This window comes from Blennius ocellaris (genome assembly GCF_963422515.1).
Source record: "Blennius ocellaris genome assembly, chromosome: 23".
In the NCBI taxonomy this organism is placed as follows: Eukaryota; Metazoa; Chordata; class Actinopteri; order Blenniiformes; family Blenniidae; genus Blennius; species Blennius ocellaris.
In genome coordinates, this window is record NC_137672.1 from 5,066,841 (window position 1) to 5,084,305 (window position 17,465).

Consider the following 17,465-nt stretch of genomic DNA (forward strand, 5'->3'; position numbering starts at 1 on the left):
AGATTATAGAGCATCTTCCACCGTTAATTGATATGAACTTCAGATCATCCAGATTATAGAGCATCATCCACCATTAAATGATATGAACTTCAGATAATCCAGATTATAGAGCACCTTCCATCATTAACTGATATAACTTCAGAGAATCCAGATTATAGAGCATCTTCCACCATTAACTGATATAACTTCAGATAATCCAGATTATAGAGCATCTTCCACCATTAACTGATGTAACTTCAGATAATCCAGATTATAGAGCAGGCTGAATTTTCATTCACATACATTGTTGTAACGCTCAGTCAGATCCAAAACATAAAAACACCATAAACTGATGCAATCTTTATTGTTTTGGCGTTTTAAATTGACTTCATGTGTCCGTAGTGAAAGCGAGTGGTGAGCTGTCTCCAGGTGTTGTCCCCCAGTGGAGACGACCAGGACCACCAGCTCGTCTCCACGGCGCAGCGTTTATGTCGCAGCCGAGCCGAAGTGGAGGAGGAGGAGGAGGAGGAGGAGGTCGTGTCGACCCCGACTCTTCCATTCAGTCGTTATCCGAACATCTGCTGCAGCCTCATCCTGCTCTTTGAAGTGCTTTGATCTCCCAGGAGAAGTCCCGTCTTCCAAGGCCGTTAAAGACCTCAAAGTTTACGTCTATGGAAACTTCCCCGTCGTCACGTCGTTTCCTCAGCGGCTCGCGGGTTTGTGTCTTTCGCCGCCTGCTCTGGTTCGCCGTCCGCTTCCCGCCATCAGATGGTGGTAGACGACTTGACTTTGGAGGAGAGGACCTGCCTGAACCTCCTCTTCAGCTCCTGCATGTTGGGAGACTTGGGCCTGGCTAAGTGGAGGCCCCCCCTCCGTTTCTCCCCGTTGCCGCCTCCCAGCGCTCGGATCACCTGGATGGGAAACCAAGAACCAAGAGTCTGAAGATCCTTCTTATTGGAACCCGTTCCACTCACAAATCCATCAAAACACACAAACTAAACATTTACCCCTCCACGAATTCACAGGTATGTGGCATGACAGAGTTGTAAACGTAGAACTTTTAGGTTATATAAATACTTTTAGGTACGTCATGATACGATGAAGGGTTGGTTCGTAAAGTCTGGACAGAACCGGGGGAAAAAAAAGACCTTCAGGTGCCCTTTGCTTGGACTGAAGTACAAAAAGAGATAAAACTGAAAAACCTGGTTTCACTGGACACTTTTAAAAACTTGTTACTGACCTGGAGACACACACATCTTTTTTTTTTTTTTTTTTTAGCAAATTTCAAATTTCAAAACATTTATTTTTTTGATTCTGTGTTGTTTAGTGCATTGAAATTTCTTTTTAAAAATTTCTTAATATAACTCCTGTTTTTTTCAAAAACCTTTTTAATGTACTGCAAACTGTCGAGGCCAGGAGGACACGCTTAAAAATAAAATTTTCTTTTAATCTCAACAAGGTTTTTCTGGTTAAATAAATGCAAACATTTGAAAAAGGAATAGATTATATATATATATATATATATATATATATATATATATATATATATATATATATATAAATTAATTTTATAAATTGTATTAATTTTATAAATTATATAAAGATTATATATATTATAAATTATATAAAGAAATTATATAAAGAAAGCATCCAGTGAAACAAGGTTTTTCACTTTTATCTCTTTTTGTACTTCATTCCAAGCAAAGGGCACCTTTTTAATATATATATATATATATATATATATATATATATATATATATATCCCCAGTTAGATCAGGTTGTGTTATAACACCACCATGCACCCAGGTATCACACGTCTTGCCAAGCTATAATATAATTAATGTACTACACTGTCGAACAACCGTTACGATTTAAAATAAGTGATATTGTTTCTGGAAGTGGAGCCTTTTACATCCACCATTAATCTCAGTGTCAATGAGTTGCGTGTTTGAATCCTCGATTTATAAACCAAGGGTATGGAATCTGCTCCCGGGCCGCACTAAAAAAGGAAGTCAAGACGTCTCAATGCCTCCAGAATGCGAAGCGCCGCAGGGCACAGGCCTGGTAGAGCTCCATCAGAAAAACAAACATACAAAACTCCTTTCGGCCTAAAAGACAAACATGTGGTATTTCTGTATTTTCTGGGCATCGGTGGGAAAAAAGCGGCGTTCCCACAGGACGGTCCCAACGTCCATCAGAAGATCCAACAACCTGACAACATCCCGACTTAACAGGTCAATGAAGACAAACAAGAAGGATCCCACCTCCTGGCAGAGATGCAAGAAGGCGGCGTGGACTCCCTCGTGGTTCTCTCTGGCCGAGGCCTCGAAGTAAACTCCGCCTGCGGGCAGAGCAAGACGTCCAGGCTTATCTCCCGATAACACTCGGCATTCATTCCACACTCACTCAGTATCGCCGCCAACAGAGCTGCAGCGCACAGCGACGTGACGGCCATTCACATCTTGTTGTTTCAGAAAATATAAAGACGTGCATTTCTGCCATATCGGTTGAAATCCCTGCTTCACGGTGATCAAAGCAGCCACTTTTTCTCTCCCTTTCCCAGCAAATCAAATTTTGCACAATTGACAGTTTAGCCGTTTGAACAATTTTGGCTCTTTTGGTTTTTTATTTTTGTATTTTTGCTTTTAGAACAGGGGTGTCAAACATGTGGTCCGGGGGCCAGAAGCGGCCCGCCACAGGATCTAATCCGGCCGCCATGTGATTTTGTTTTTTTTAAAGTATAAATATGAAAACTGACAGAGGCTGATCTAAAAACACTATTTCGGCAAAAATGACATTCAAAACCGCCCTTGTCAGAATTAATTAATGCATCTGTGGAGGTCACATAATTCAACACTTTTCACAATAAAGGTGTCCAATTTGGGTGATACTTTCAGTAAAGTGATACTTTAGACACGTAAAGTCAAAGAAATTTTCCAGATGATGGCAAATTGTTTTAATCCTTTAGAAAAATACGATATCCAGATCCAGATATTGTGGTTTTTTTCGGGGGGCAAATATAATAATATCTGATTAACTTTAATATGTATATTTCAGAATAGACTGACAAATTCTTGCAGTGACAAAAGGATCAAAAGAAGGAAAGACTTTGACATTTGTCCATGTCTACAGTTTAATATGTTACGTTGGACTTGTTGGGCCTCCAGAGGTCAGAGGTCAGATCAGGTGGATGTGGCCCCTCAACTGAAATGACTTTGACACCTCTGTTTTAGAACAACGAGTCTATATCAACTTTTTTTTTCATTTTAAAAAGCAGTTTTAGCGGTTTTTCCCCCCCCATGGATTTCTTGCAGTTTCAGCTATTTTCCCCCATTTTAGCCATTTTAGTTGGGCCTTTCCTCGAAGCCCCTCTGAGCAAAGAGTTGAAAGTCCTTTTGAAAACGACTAAAAATAAAGACGATAATTCAGGGATTTTTTTTCATCTTCATTTGATCTTCCAGCTCAACATCATTTCTACCATTTCAACGTATTTCAACTTTCTTCATGGCGTAAAGGGAAATTATGGAGATTTGCATTGAATGTGAAAACAGCTTTTATATCTAGACTTGTTCCATTTTATTTCATAAAATTGACTCTTACTGAAAAATATACATACTATAAAAAAATGTGATATTAATTTTTATGAATTTTATATATTAGTCATAATAACAGTGCGTAGTCAACGACACTCTCCAGCTGAACAGTGAAACTTCTCACTTTATGTCCAGACTTATAAGTTAACGTTACTCTGAGCTTCTTTTATTTCTCATTTTCATTCAATCTTCTGGTGAAGAGACGAGTCAAATAAAGTGTTATTGGTGTAACTGGCCTCTTCACAGAGCGACCAGCCTTTTCGGATTTGTCTGTATTTTTTTTACGAGCAAATGCAAAAGGAAATCCTCTGAAACACTGGCCATGTCGTGCATTTTACTGGGCTGGATTAAAAAAAAACACAAGATTTTTGTAGGATTAAAAACAACAAAACTGTCTGAAACTTGTTAAGAAGCCTGAATGTATCATTGTCTTGTTTTTCAATAAGGTCTGATCACACGTGATCACGGCCACGTCACCGCATTATGAATTCTTCTAATCCCCTAATCTGGAACAGCACCTTGTCAGACAGAAATATTACTTGATGTAATCCTAATCTCCCATCGCCTCGACTCTCTCTCGTCTGTCCGCTTCTTAAATGAGTGAAACATGGCGTTTGTGTTGCGAACGTCAGCGGGAAGTTGACGCACCCAGTGAGGCCGCCAACGTCTCTCCTTCGTCTGCAGGCACTTGTCGGGCTCTCAGCAGGTCGCTCTTGTTCCCGACCTGCAGCAGATTACAGGTTAGAAAATAGATTAGATTATGGGATTAGGGCCAGTAGGGAAAACTGTGGACCTGCATGGCGTCAACTCAACCACCGGATTATAATATTGCAGTGGCCGGCGGTGTATTTCACACCCAGGCCTTCAGTAGAGCGGCATGAAAAAGCATTAATATTAACGTTAGAAATTCAGGAAATAGCAACTTTTTACTCACTAAAAATCCTAATTAATTGTTTTTTTTTTTTTTTATCACTCATCCTTTCTTACCTCAACGAGTGTTTGATTACTAGGCTTTTTGGTCTTTCCAACAAAGCTAATGCTCATTTCACTTTAGGTCGGAAAATAAGAAAGTGATTTACTATATTATCAAAAATGCCATTTAATGTGCGAACCCGGTTCACCTAAACCAGATGTTTCTGACCTGTCGTCCACACCAGGAACCCGGTTCACCTGAACCAGATGTTTCTGGCCTTTCGTCCACACCAGGAACCCGGTTCACCTAAACCAGATGTTTCTGGCCTGTCGTCCACACCAGGAACCCGGTTCACCTAAACCAGATGTTTCTGGCCTGTCGTCCACACCAGGAACCCGGTCCACCTGAACCAGATGTTTCTGGCCTTTCGTCCACACCAGGAACCCGGTTCACCTAAATCAGATGTTTCTGGCCTGTCGTCCACACCGGGAACCCGGTTCACCTAAACCAGATGTTTCTGGCCTGTCGTCCACACCGGGAACCCGGTTCGCCTAAACCAGATGTTTCTGGCCTGTCGTCCACACCGGGAACCCGGTTCGCCTAAACCAGATGTTTCTGGCCTGTCGTCCACACCGGGAACCCGGTTCGCCTAAACCAGATGTTTCTGGCCTGTCGTCCACACCGGGAACCCGGTTCGCCTAAACCAGATGTTTCTGGCCTGTCGTCCACACCGGGAACCCGGTTCACCTAAACCAGATGTTTCTGGCCTGTCGTCCACACCGGGAACCCGGTTCACATAAACCAGATGTTTCTGGCCTGTCTCCACACCGGGAACCCGGTTCACATAAACCAGATGTTTCTGGCCTGTCTCCACACCGGGAACCCGGTTCACCTAAACCAGATGTTCCTGGCCTGTCGTCCACACCGGGAACCCGGTTCGCCTAAACCAGATGTTTCTGGCCTGTCTCCACACCGGGAACCCGGTTCACATAAACCAGATGTTTCTGGCCTGTCTCCACACCGGGAACCCGGTTCACATAAACCAGATGTTTCTGGCCTGTCGTCCACACCGGGAACCCGGTTCACCTAAACCAGATGTTTCTGGCCTGTCTCCACACCGGGAACCCGGTTCGCCTAAACCAGATGTTCCTGGCCTGTCGTCCACACCGGGAACCCGGTTCGCCTAAACCAGATGTTTCTGGCCGGTCGTCCACACCAGGAACCCGGTTCACCTAAACCAGATGTTTCTGGCCTGTCGTCCACATGAGGCAGTTTTAGAAGCATGAAAACAGGTATTTTTGAACACGGGTCCCAGAGTGGGGAAATTCTAAAACCCCGGCTCGTGCCGTCCAACCCCCCGGGGTGTGGACGACAAAGACGATCATATGTAGACAAAAGATGAGGTAATCACTCCCCTCCCCCCCACGCGGTACGTGATGTCATAAAATAACCACAACAATCAGGGATTTGTCTTCATCCCAGGATGGTTCCATTAACTTTTCAGAGAGGGGCAAAGGTCAAGGTGACGAAAAGGTCAAAATCAGATTTTTGACATAGCAGTCAGTTCTAATCCAGTTGATGTCAAACCAACGCTAAAATGTTTCGTTTTCAGTTCCCTGTTCTCTGATGTGTCACATGATGCAGTGACATCATCACCCTGGCTAGGGTACATTTACACTCTGTTCCCAGCAGCCCCACCGTGGACAAAACGGGACGACGTGAGACAACGCAGGGGGGGCGGGACGTGCAAACATAACAGGTCGTGGTTGCCGTGGCGCCGTACCAGATTTTTAAACTGTCAAAAACATTTGCCACGGCGGCCAGGATGAAAAACTTAGTAGCAAAACGCGTTGAACGTCACAACATGTGGCAGCACTTAATTGGCCGTAATAGAACGTGGAGGCGGTCCGTAGTGGGACGGGAAGCTAAACAGGAAGTGGCGTTTAGTGCACATTCTATCACGGTTGCTTCGCATTTTATCACATCGTGTTGCGCTTCCTTACGGTTCTCACGGCAAAGCGACGGTGTACGGTAGCTGTTTCCTCACGCTCAATGGCGGATTGTCACGGCCTCCACATTTCTTGACAGAATGTGAAAAACCTGCCAGACCTTCCTCAGAATTCCCCAAAATCCCAGGGCGCACTGCGTTTCGAACAAAAGGGGCTGCCGGGAACCGAGCGTAAACCTCCCCTTAGCGGCTGGCGGGGGTCATAGGTCAGGGGGGGGTCACATGGATGTGTGAACATCAGTGTCAAACAGTGATTACATGAAGCAGTTCAAATGACCATGACAAATGACGGAAGGGGTGGATCAAATGATCTTGTAATCCTTTGGTTTCCATGGTGACAAATGTGGACCCAGTGCTTTCATCGTGTCCCCAAAATGAAAGTTTCTTTTCCAACCTTTCTTATTGACGGCCAGCTTTTCTTCAACACTCTGTCTTGACAATGAATCCACAATCAAATCTCTTTTTTCTAATCCTTCAGCTGTTGTGTTTTGATAAAACATGCTTATAAATCAACACAACCAGATTTTTGCACGTTTGCCGGTTACACTCTCTCGATCCAATCAGAGGGCTTGAATACACTGACGTCACCGTACGCCTGCCAGAGGGCCCTGGTGTCGCCATCTCTAAATCTGATTGGTTGAAGCAGCAACACGATCCACACTCATGTTATGCAGCAGGCCTGCAGAACTGACCGTGAAGGCCTTGGGCAGATTTCTTTACCCGGCAACAAGTGACGGCGGAAAGCTGATTGGTTACAAGCTTTAATATGAAACTACACGTCTGGAAGCAGCGCAGCCGGGGGAGAAGCGATGAAAGTGACCAGACAGACAGTTTTGAGTTGTATAATAAGTATTCGTGGACAAAATATAATTAACATCAGTCTGTGATTCAGTCTGTGATTCAGATATCCGACGAGCCACCGCTGCGATATTGTTTCCACACAAACTCACCAGTATGACGGGTATGTTTCCAGACGGGTGGATCCGCCGCACGTGCTGATACAGCGGCTGGATGGTTCGGTAGCTGCTGTGGTCTGTGATGGAGAAAACCAACACGTAGCCGTCGGCCCAGTAGATCGACCTGAAAGTCCGTTTAGCGAAGGAGAAATTAGCCGCGTCGTCGTTTTAATCCAGGACGGCTTTCGTGTGAGTCCAGGCTGACCTGTTGATCTGCTCCTGGCAGTACAGGCCTTCAGCGTCGTCCTGCGGAAACACCAGCCAAGTATTAGTACACATATATTTAACCAGATGTTTCTACTTTCAATTAGACGGACATTTCTGGACTTGTGTGGAATGACACTGTAAACACGATTTGGGTAGACAAAGTACAACAAAGTAAGTGGAAGTGCTTTGATTATAAATGACAGATCTGGGTTTTTTTTTTTTTCCCTAATTTACAGTAATGAGCAGCAACTGGTGAAGCTGAAAGGCCATCAACTGTTACCATGGAAACAAGAGGACCTGAAACATCAAACTTCAGCCATTTGATGTGTAAATGTGACATCAACAAGTTAAATACTAATCACGCATCACAACATATTAATTCATGAATGTGCCGCCAACTTTTTTTGTTGTTTAATCTGGCCGAGATGTAAACATTTTATATTTGTCGACACCGTTTAGGACAAGATTGGTGCCGACGCTCCGTCCTGCAGGCTTTCATATCGGGGAGCTATTTATAACTATTGCTCCCATATGGGGGGGGGGGGTCCAGGAGCTTGGTTTGTTCTGAGGTTGTTGGAATGAGAAAGTGCCCATTGCTTTTATTTTGAAGGCTTTGGGGAGGTAAACTGCATATTTTCTGGAAAGCAAATATGTGAACGTGATTTGTTCATTCGTCGCCGAGGTTGTGTGATTATCCTTTCTCTTGTTGCCGTGTCGTACTTCATGAATAAACACTTTAAGAGAGTTTGATTGTGGGTGCGACTGGGGGATGGTTCACTAAGAGGCTCGAAAAGACAAATGGCTGCTCGTCGACACGCGCCAGCTGCTTGGGAATCGACCAACTGACCGGACCACCCAGACGTCCCTTATGAACTTCACCTACGTCAAGCAGAACACCCCCCCCTAACCCCCTGCCCCCCCGCCCTGCATCCATCAGTGACTCCTCCGCCGCCGCTCGCCTCCGTACATCACTTCCTTCTATCTAATCTAGCAGAGGCGCTGCAGCTCGCCAGGAGGGACCTTCCTCGCCCTCGGTTATCTCCACCCAGAGTAGGAAATGAGCGGCCCTGAGGTCGGGTCCTGTAAACACACTTTTGATGGTGGTGGGGGGGGTTGGGGGGGTAGGGGTGGATGGGGGTGGGTGGGGGTGAGCCCGGCGGCACGTTGTGCTCATTAGACTCATCGGTGGCGCGGAGCTCATCCAGAGGTCACTCCCTTTGACTCCAAACACATTCCTGACATTGTTCCGAGAGTTTCAGTTGAGTGTCTTAACATGGTGAACCTGGATAAACACCAGTGGACGGAAGTCCAAAAGAACCTTTAATTCTTTTTTTTTATTGTGTTTTTTTTTTTTTTTTGAGTAGATGGAGTATATATGGCTGCACGTGTTTAAAAAAAAATCTAAATCCCATTTTAAATAATTAAATAAATAAATACATTTTCACCGTCACAGATTATTACTGCACACACACTCCTGAAACTGTATGTTTGAACTGTTTCTGTTAAAAACGCTAAACCGTAAAAGGAAGTGTTGCGATGCCACAAAATGACCTCAAGCTAAACAACGGCTCCACCAGAAAACCACACTGATTTCACGAGAGCGAAACAGCCTGCGGTTGAAGTCCCATCACGAGAGAGCGGAGGGATTATTATGGGATGTGGAGAAGTGGAGAGAAAACCCCCGGCGACTCACACGGCCTGCAGGCTTTATCGTCTCACTGCTCGAAATGTCACGTTTTAAAATATCCGCGCCTCAAATTGACTCGTGAACTCACAACGGCTATAAAAGTTCGTTTTTCCTCCCAAACAAGGAAGCGACTTGTGGTCACATGACGTCTCTGTGTGAAACGGCAACGTATTGTCAGGGACTGCACAGTTTTGCTCGTCTAGACCAGTGATTTTCAACCACTGTGCCGCGGCACACTGGTGTTTCCGCGAGATCTAGTCAGGTGTGTCGTGGGAAATTATCCAATTTCATATTTTTTCTAAAAAAAACATTTGTTCTCACAGCCGTTGTCAGCTGTGAGAGCAGTGTGTTGAAGAGTAATCATGTATAAATACTCTTCACCACTAGATGGCAGCACAGAACTTTGCCGTTGAAATAGAAACTGACAGACGTCAGTGTGGTTAATCTCCACCTCCTGCTACCATCTTGTATCAAAGTACTGTGTCAGTGACAGTGATGGAGAAGTTTTTGAAAAGGAAGAATGTGAACCAGGATCTCAGCTCTTCATCCATCACATGAGAAAGACTTTATATTGTTAATAGAGGCTACAGAGTTTCACATTTTAACATTTTCGGGTGGTGGTGTGCCTCCAGCTTTTTCCAAACAAAAAAGTGTGTCTTGGCTCAAAAAAGGTTGAAAAACCCTGGTCTATACGTTTAGAATATAAGTTTAAAAGCCCCAGTTAGCATTTTAGCTTTAAACATGCTCCTTTGAAGGCCAGGCCTCTGTTTCTATTCATCCTGCATGTTTCTCTGCTGGTTTCCATGCGGTACCTGCAGAGCCACGCAGGGGGTGTCCTGGATCTGGAGCGACACTTCCTCCCCGTCCAGCGTGACCTTCCTGGAGTAGAGAGCTCCTGCAAGAGGCACAAGGTTTCCGGTTGTTGATTGGTGACTGAATGGCCGGACGAGAGGGTCGATGGTGTGTTTGTGCAACAAGCTGAAGCACGCAGACAAGAAACGTACCCGTGTTGGCTTCGTAATCCCCAATGAACCTCTTGGTCAGAAATCTGACAATCAGAGCTTGAAAGACACACACAAAAAACTGTGAATCAGATTTAGCATCGAACAACTGTTTTTTTTTTTTTAAGTCTCTAACTGAGCTGCTGTGACCGACAAACCCACTGAACGCTCAGCTCTGACCGGGAGCGGCTGGAATTTCACTTTCCCCTGACACATACTTTGGATTTCCAGCTTTGACGTGGACGACGTGTACCAAACAAACTGTGCCCAAAGTCTGTACACAGAAACACCAACGCTGCGTCATCCTCTGTCTGTAAATGATTGCCTCGTGTGTCTCTCACTGTTTGGCTTCTGGTACTTGTTTGGTTTGGGTTTTTTTTTTTTGTGTAGTTTCAGAAGCTCTGTTCGATTTTGAACTTCTCATCCAATCGTCAGCAGAAGCCTTACTATCTGCTGGATACTCATAAAAACAGCTTTTAGCACAATTAAAGTTTATTTAGTGGGTCACTTTCGACTTCATTTAAATCTTACATGAAAGTCTAAAAATGTAATTTGGACTTTATGAATGAAAAATGCCTGAAATGTACAATATGCCAGCATTTCTTAGTCACTTTTGTACATGAACTCGAGGTGTGGAATCACTGGAGGACTCAGTCTGCTGTGAATTTGAAGTTTCTAACGTCTTCAGACATCAATGTGCTTCTTCTTCATTGCAAACTGAACCAGTGACTCGCTACACCACCATGTGGTACAAAGTAGTATTACAATGCTTTGTGGTTTGAGGCGAGCCGTTTAGCCTCCTCATTTTATTTAAGTTGAAATCCTGAATAAGTGCTTTAGCTTTTTTGCAGAATAGTTATTTAAAGGCATAGTGTGCAGGCTTCCAGCCTCGTTTGGCAGTCGTTCATCCATTTAGCACTTTCCTACTAAAAATAACCTTGTTTTTCCACATCTATATTATTTAATATTGCACAGCAACGTAGTTTAATAAAGCTATTTATTCAAAATGAATGAATTAGCTATAGGCTGTTGTTACTGTGTTACCGCTTAGGCTCCACACTGTGTCTTCGTTATGAAACAGACCTGCTGATAATAAGTCTTTAATCACTTTGCCACTCACACACACTGTCTCGAAGACTTAACGCTTAAATAATTACCATTGCAAGTAATAAACACTTATCATAAAGCAGTATTACAAGACTGAGGCTAGCCGGTTAGCCCGCTAACGCCGTTAGATTTGCCTGCAGAACAAAATCCAGTAAGAACTGTTTAATTCATCAAACTGAAGAAAGGACTCACTTCATTATTTTAAACTATTATAAAATGCCGACTGATGTGAGGCAGGATAAAAGGTCAATGCAAAGATATATCTGAGTTGCATAGAAAAAAATGATGAACATGACCTGAAATGCCAGAGAAAGTCCCAAGAGGCCGACGTTCACGGGATACTTCATGCACTTTCAATTTCACGGGGCGTAATTTAAAGATGACAAATTGAAAACAGATCTTGAAGACTGTGAGTTGTGTTGAGGAGGAGATGAAAAGAAAGTGTGTTGGATACTCAAAGTTATTGTTTCTACCGGGGTTGTTCTGGTAAATAATAAAGAAGGACGACTTTTATTTAAGGATACTGATAGAAATCAATTACGTTTGTCTAAATGTAAAATGGTTTATGGTTCCTTCTTCTGCAACAAAAAGCTGTATTATTTTTGATTTAATTGACATTTGCACCTTACTACTTTGCACTAATTGCTTCTTGTATGGGACTTTTCTTAAGTCTTCTAATTCAGCATGGTTGTCAGATCAGACATGATTAAACATCAGCTTCAGCAGCAGCAACGTGGCAAAGTGCACAAAACCCCCCTGTATTGTGATTAAACTACGTTCACGTTAGATAAAACGTCGAATAATTGTTTTGAGATCAAATAAAGTCGAGCCGTCACCTCACACACACTGAGAATCTGTCCGCACACCACATGGTTGAAGTGGAACACACTGGATTTCCTGTACTTTCAAAACAAAAGTGATGGAGGTGCAGATCCATAAACAACAATCAATTTTCATTGCTGAATGCGAGTTTGGGGCTTTTACATTGAAAGGGAACATGACAGTCTGACATTTAAAATAACGTTGCATTTTGATTTTGTCTGCTTAACTGCATGTATTGCACATCTGCATCTATTATGATTATCAACAATAACATTGCTGTCATATATATTTTTAGTACTGGCATTATTGTTTTACTTTCTTTTGTTTGTAAATACCAATAAAAAAGTACATTGTTTCACTGAAGCAAGAATCACAGTCGATATGTTAGTTTTAGTAAAGTGTGTTTTTAATGCTTATAATGTGACATTTTACCGTATTAATTAAGAAAGTAGTGTACGTATCTCTATTGTGAGCTCGACCGTGATTTATTCCGTTTACAAACAGCATAATAGCATAACTCAAACAACACTGGGTTGTTTTATTTTTTAGCTTTATTTTTACATATTCAATTTTTTGTGCTCTTTTTTGCTCTTGTTTAGATATTTACATATGTTTACATATTTTAATTCCTTAATTTTGTATGTTCTTCACCTTTTACCTTGAGCTGTTGTAAGTTTGTGTTTCCCCCTGGGGAGGAATAAAGCTCTCTACTCTTTAAAAAACAACAACAACAACAACAACAACAAAAAGAAAGTATAAAATTGACACTTTTTGTTCTTCTTTAAATTTGTCGCCCTCTGTCGGTCAGAAATGTTACTGCCAACATGTTGTTGTTGTTGTTGTTTTTTTTAAGCCTCATTTGTGCACAAATTATTTCCGCGTCATAATAAACTGGTGTGGTGCTGCAAGAAGTCTAAGGAACTATTTTTGTTTTTTTTAGTTTAGTTCACAGCCTCACTATGTGTGTGTGTGTGTGTGTGTGTGTGTGTGTGTGTGTGTGTGGGGGGGGGGGGGGGGGGGGATTTTACATTGAAAGTAAACATGACAGTCCGACATTTAAAATAATTGCATTTTGGTTTTGTCTTTTTTACTGGCATTGTTGTTTTACTTTCTTTTGTTTGTAAATACCAATAAAAAAAAGTACATTGTTTCACTGAAGCAAGAATCGCAGTGATATGTTAGTTTTAGTAAAGTGTGTTTTTAACGCTTATAATGTGATATTTTACCATATGAATTAAGAAAGTAGTGTAAGTATCTCTATTGCGAGCGCTACCGTGATTTATTCTGTTTAGAAACAATGACTATGACAATAGCATAACTCAAACAACAACAACAAAAAGAAAATGTAAAAAATTACACTTTTTTTCTTCTTTAGATTTGTCGCCCTCTGTCGGTCACACATGTTACTGCCAACAGGTTTTTTTGTTTGTTTTTTTTAAGTCTCATTTGTGCACGAATTATTGCGCATCATAATAAACTGGTGTGGTGTTGCAAGAAGTCCAAGGAACTATTTTTGTTTTTTTTTGTTTTTTTAAGTTTAGTTCATAGCTAAATAATACCTTTGCACTAATTGTGTGTGTGTGTGTGTGTGTGTGGGGGGGGGGGGGGGGTCGTACCGGTCTTGCCGACGTTGCTGGCCCCCAGCACCACGATCTTCACGGTCTTGTTGGGCACGCAGTCCAGCAGGGGGTACTCCGGGATGGGCACCAGCAGGAAGTTGCCCGACCCGCCGCTGCTCATGTTGGCCGCTCCAGAGTCTCCAGTCAGCCGCATTGAGCTCCTCCTCTGCCCCCGCTGTCAGCTCGGGGGACGGAAACGAGCCGGAGGACGAGTCGAGTCTGTCCTGCGGGGGGGAAGAAACGAGTCGCTCCCGCTTGATCGAGCCTCGAAAGTTGAAGTGAAAGAAGGAAAAACGCACACAAACTGCGGTTCGGAGGTTTAAACTCCTCGGTGAGTTCGTGGGGAAGAGAAGTAATCCGGGCTGTGCAGCGGTTCCAGATGTTTCTGGCTGGAGACGAGAGAGGGAGGGATGGACAGTGAACCGTCCCCCAGAGACCGGACTGGACCGACATGGTGGTCATCAGGCATTCTGTCCTTCTGAATAAACCACAAACCGTCATTTCCTTCTTTTATCACTGTCCATGTTTAAAACTCGTCTTAAAACACATTTGGCTTTTACCTCAGCGTGAGACTCTGCTCTGGTTTTAGTGCCTTCGTTTTCTTTTTATTGTTTTAACTTTGTATGTTTTGTTCATTACTTTACCATCTGATTGTTTTTATTGCTTAACTTTTTTTTTTATTATTGTTTTTATTGTTTTAATGTTTTTATTTGGCCTCTTATATTTTTATTTCAATGTACAGCACTCTGTCTCAGCAACGGCTGCTTAAAGCGCTTTATAAATAAAGTTGAGTTGAGTTGAGTTGAAATGGTGTTTTTCAGCACTGCAGAAAGTGAAGGAGTGGAAAATGGCAAGAAATATTTATCACCGCAGATCCAATTGATTGTTGTCTGAACAGGGTTTTTTTTTTGTCTAGTTTTATCCTTTCCATTTGATCCTTTTTCTTTTTTCTCAGAAGCTTTGATTTTCAATTTAAACAATGACTTTTGTTAATTCCCCCCAGCATGTATCTTGAAAATGTTCTTTGTTTATTACTCACTTTGCTTTCCTCTGCAAAGAGTTTGGAATTGTACCGTTTGTTTTTTTTCATAATAAAAGTTAAATAAACAAACAAACAAACAAACACACACACATAAACAAACAAACAAACAAACACACACACACACACACACACACACACACACACACACACACACACACACACACACACACACACACACACACACACACACACACACACACACACACACACACACATACATACATACTTAAATAAATAAAACGAGTTTGACTAATTGATTTCCAACATGGCGACAAAGATACCAAACCACTAAATACATATTTAAATATGTTTTAAATAAGGACACACTTGCAAAAAAGGGATTTTTAATCTCAGTGTGTTTGTCCTGATTAAATAAAGGAAACACACACACACACACACACACACACACACACACACACACACACACACACACACACACACACACACACACATACACACACACACACACACACACACACACGTTGACGTGTTTGATTAACATGAGCATATTGAGCTTCTTGTTGTTAAATGGTTTATTCTAGTGTTGTTCAGATAACATGAATAAAAGTGATTGAATCTAAACGTGTGTGACATGATTAAATTACATGAACTCAAATTATTTTTGTGAGTGAGGAAATGACGGAGAAGTTTTGGTTTTTTTCAGTGGATCAGAAGATAAGCTTTCCTCTGTAATTGTAACCTTCTTTATCAGTGGAACGTTTCTGTATGTTAATAGTTTCTGTCTTTAGTGTGGTCCTGGAAGTCTTCTGAACCAGGCTGGTGGCTCTTTTGTCTGCATGATGGGAGAATGAGCATTTCTACATGTTTCCCCAAACGTCCACGCAGTAATTCGAACATGGCCAAATAAGTGAAGAATGCAGAATATGGAGTTGTTTGATATGTTGATATGAAGTGTTTTGCCTGCTGAGGACTGAAATAATGGACATTTTGGTTTGAACATGTTTAATGTGAGGTTTTCAGCAGGTCGTCAATCAACTTTGAAGAACTTCCTAAACATTGTCCAAGCATGAAAAGTGAAAATCACCCACGGGAACACATTAAAGAAGAAACCATTTAAACGATATAGGAATTGTTTGGTTTACTATAAGTGTGAAAACCGCACGTTTCCTTATTTTTGTTGCGGGGATAATTCTTATTTTATCTAATAACTTCCTGCATGATGCACCGCCCGCCGATTCCATCCCAGTGTAAAGAACCGAAGACTCTGCGAAGCGAGTGACGCTTCCTCACAGCTCGGGGCTGGACAACCGGCAGTAGTGACGTCACGCCTTCAAAATAAATCCCCACCACAAACTGGAGTTGGACAATACAAGACGATCATGTGTAAATAATATTTTCAGGATTTTAGCTCATTTATATAAATATAAATAAAGAAATAGTTCTTCTTTCACTCAAGCAAGGATTATTGAACATGCAAAGACACAAATAATAATAACAACAAATGTATAAATGTATTATTATTATATTATATATACACCGGGTCAGGGCGACTTCCTCCGGGGTGGACTTTCACAGTAACACGCAGGGCACTTAAAATGTTACCGAAGAAAATGAAAATAAAATTGAAAACGCACCGTTAAATTTGTTTTCTATTATTATTCTTATTAGTATATAATAATAATAATAATAATAATAATAATAATAATAATAATAATAATAATAGAAAACAAACAACAATGCTACTACTACTACTACTACTACTACTACTAATAATAGAAAACAAATTGTGTAGTGTAGTACAACAACAACAACAACAACAACAACAACAACAACAATAATAATAATAATAATAATAATAATAATAATAATAATAATAATAGAAAATAAATTTAACGGTGCGTTTTCAATTTTATTTTCATTTTCTTCGGTAACAGTTTACGTGCCCTGCGTGTTACTGTGAAAGTCCACCCCGGAGGAAGTCGCGCTGACCCGGTGTAACTTGACAAGACTCCCCGGACGAGGGGCAGACTGCTTTCCCGGAACTCTGCAGCCTCATCGGCTCGGATTCTTTCCACATCGGGGTTCGGTCCAACATGGCGGCTTACGGATGGAAATACTGATGACAGTCCGAAAGATCGCCTCGATTTGTACGATGGTAAGCTGCCCCGAACCCCGCTGGGCTGTGGCCGCGCCGCGCTCCCTGCTGCCCGCTACGCAGTGCGTGCTCCCCGGCCCCCCTCGCCCAGCGTCCTGTCCCCACGTCCAGGTCTCACTGCGGCCCGTGTCTCCGGTCCCCGTCCCACTCGTCCCGGTTATCGCCCCCCCCCCCCCCACCCGTGTCTCCGGTCCCCGCCGCTGAGTATCGGCTCGCCGCCTGGACGTTAGCCGCTAGCTCGCGTGCTAAGCACGGCATGATGATAACAGCAGGTTCCCTGGAAGTTGTGCAGCGCGAGACCGCCCGGTCCGGCTCCGCTACGACCCACACGCGGATGTTGTTGTTGTTGTTGCACAAACGTCGCGTGCTGAATGGAAGGTGGTCTGGTCTCGCGCTGCGAGCAGTTTGTTCACGT

The 17,465-nt window shown here is 42.6% G+C and overlaps 2 protein-coding genes across 3 annotated transcripts in view; one reads left to right on the forward strand and one right to left on the reverse strand.

Moving 5' to 3' along the window:
- Positions 1–337: 337 nt before the first annotated feature.
- rasl11a (RAS-like, family 11, member A) lies at positions 338–14,214 on the reverse strand. Of its 2 annotated transcripts, XM_080518969.1 has the most exons (8): positions 13,890–14,214; positions 10,348–10,404; positions 10,156–10,238; positions 7,655–7,695; positions 7,444–7,573; positions 4,221–4,296; positions 2,244–2,320; positions 338–890 (listed from the first exon to the last, which is right to left on the reverse strand). In XM_080518969.1, exons 1-8 carry the CDS (start codon positions 14,044–14,046, stop codon positions 744–746), a joined length of 768 nt encoding a protein of 255 aa, XP_080375095.1. In that variant the 5' UTR covers positions 14,047–14,214; the 3' UTR covers positions 338–743. The 2 variants fall into 2 exon arrangements, with proteins under 2 accessions (XP_080375095.1, XP_080375096.1); XM_080518970.1 differs by lacking the exon at positions 10,348–10,404.
- A 2,708-nt stretch (positions 14,215–16,922) lies between these two features.
- usp12b (ubiquitin specific peptidase 12b) overlaps positions 16,923–17,465 on the forward strand; it is a 29,071-nt gene continuing 28,528 nt past the window's right edge. The window contains exon 1 of the mRNA XM_080519097.1: positions 16,923–17,050. Within this exon, the coding sequence (XP_080375223.1) occupies positions 17,003–17,050 (48 nt within the window). The 5' untranslated portion in view covers positions 16,923–17,002. The remainder of the gene's footprint in view (positions 17,051–17,465) is intronic.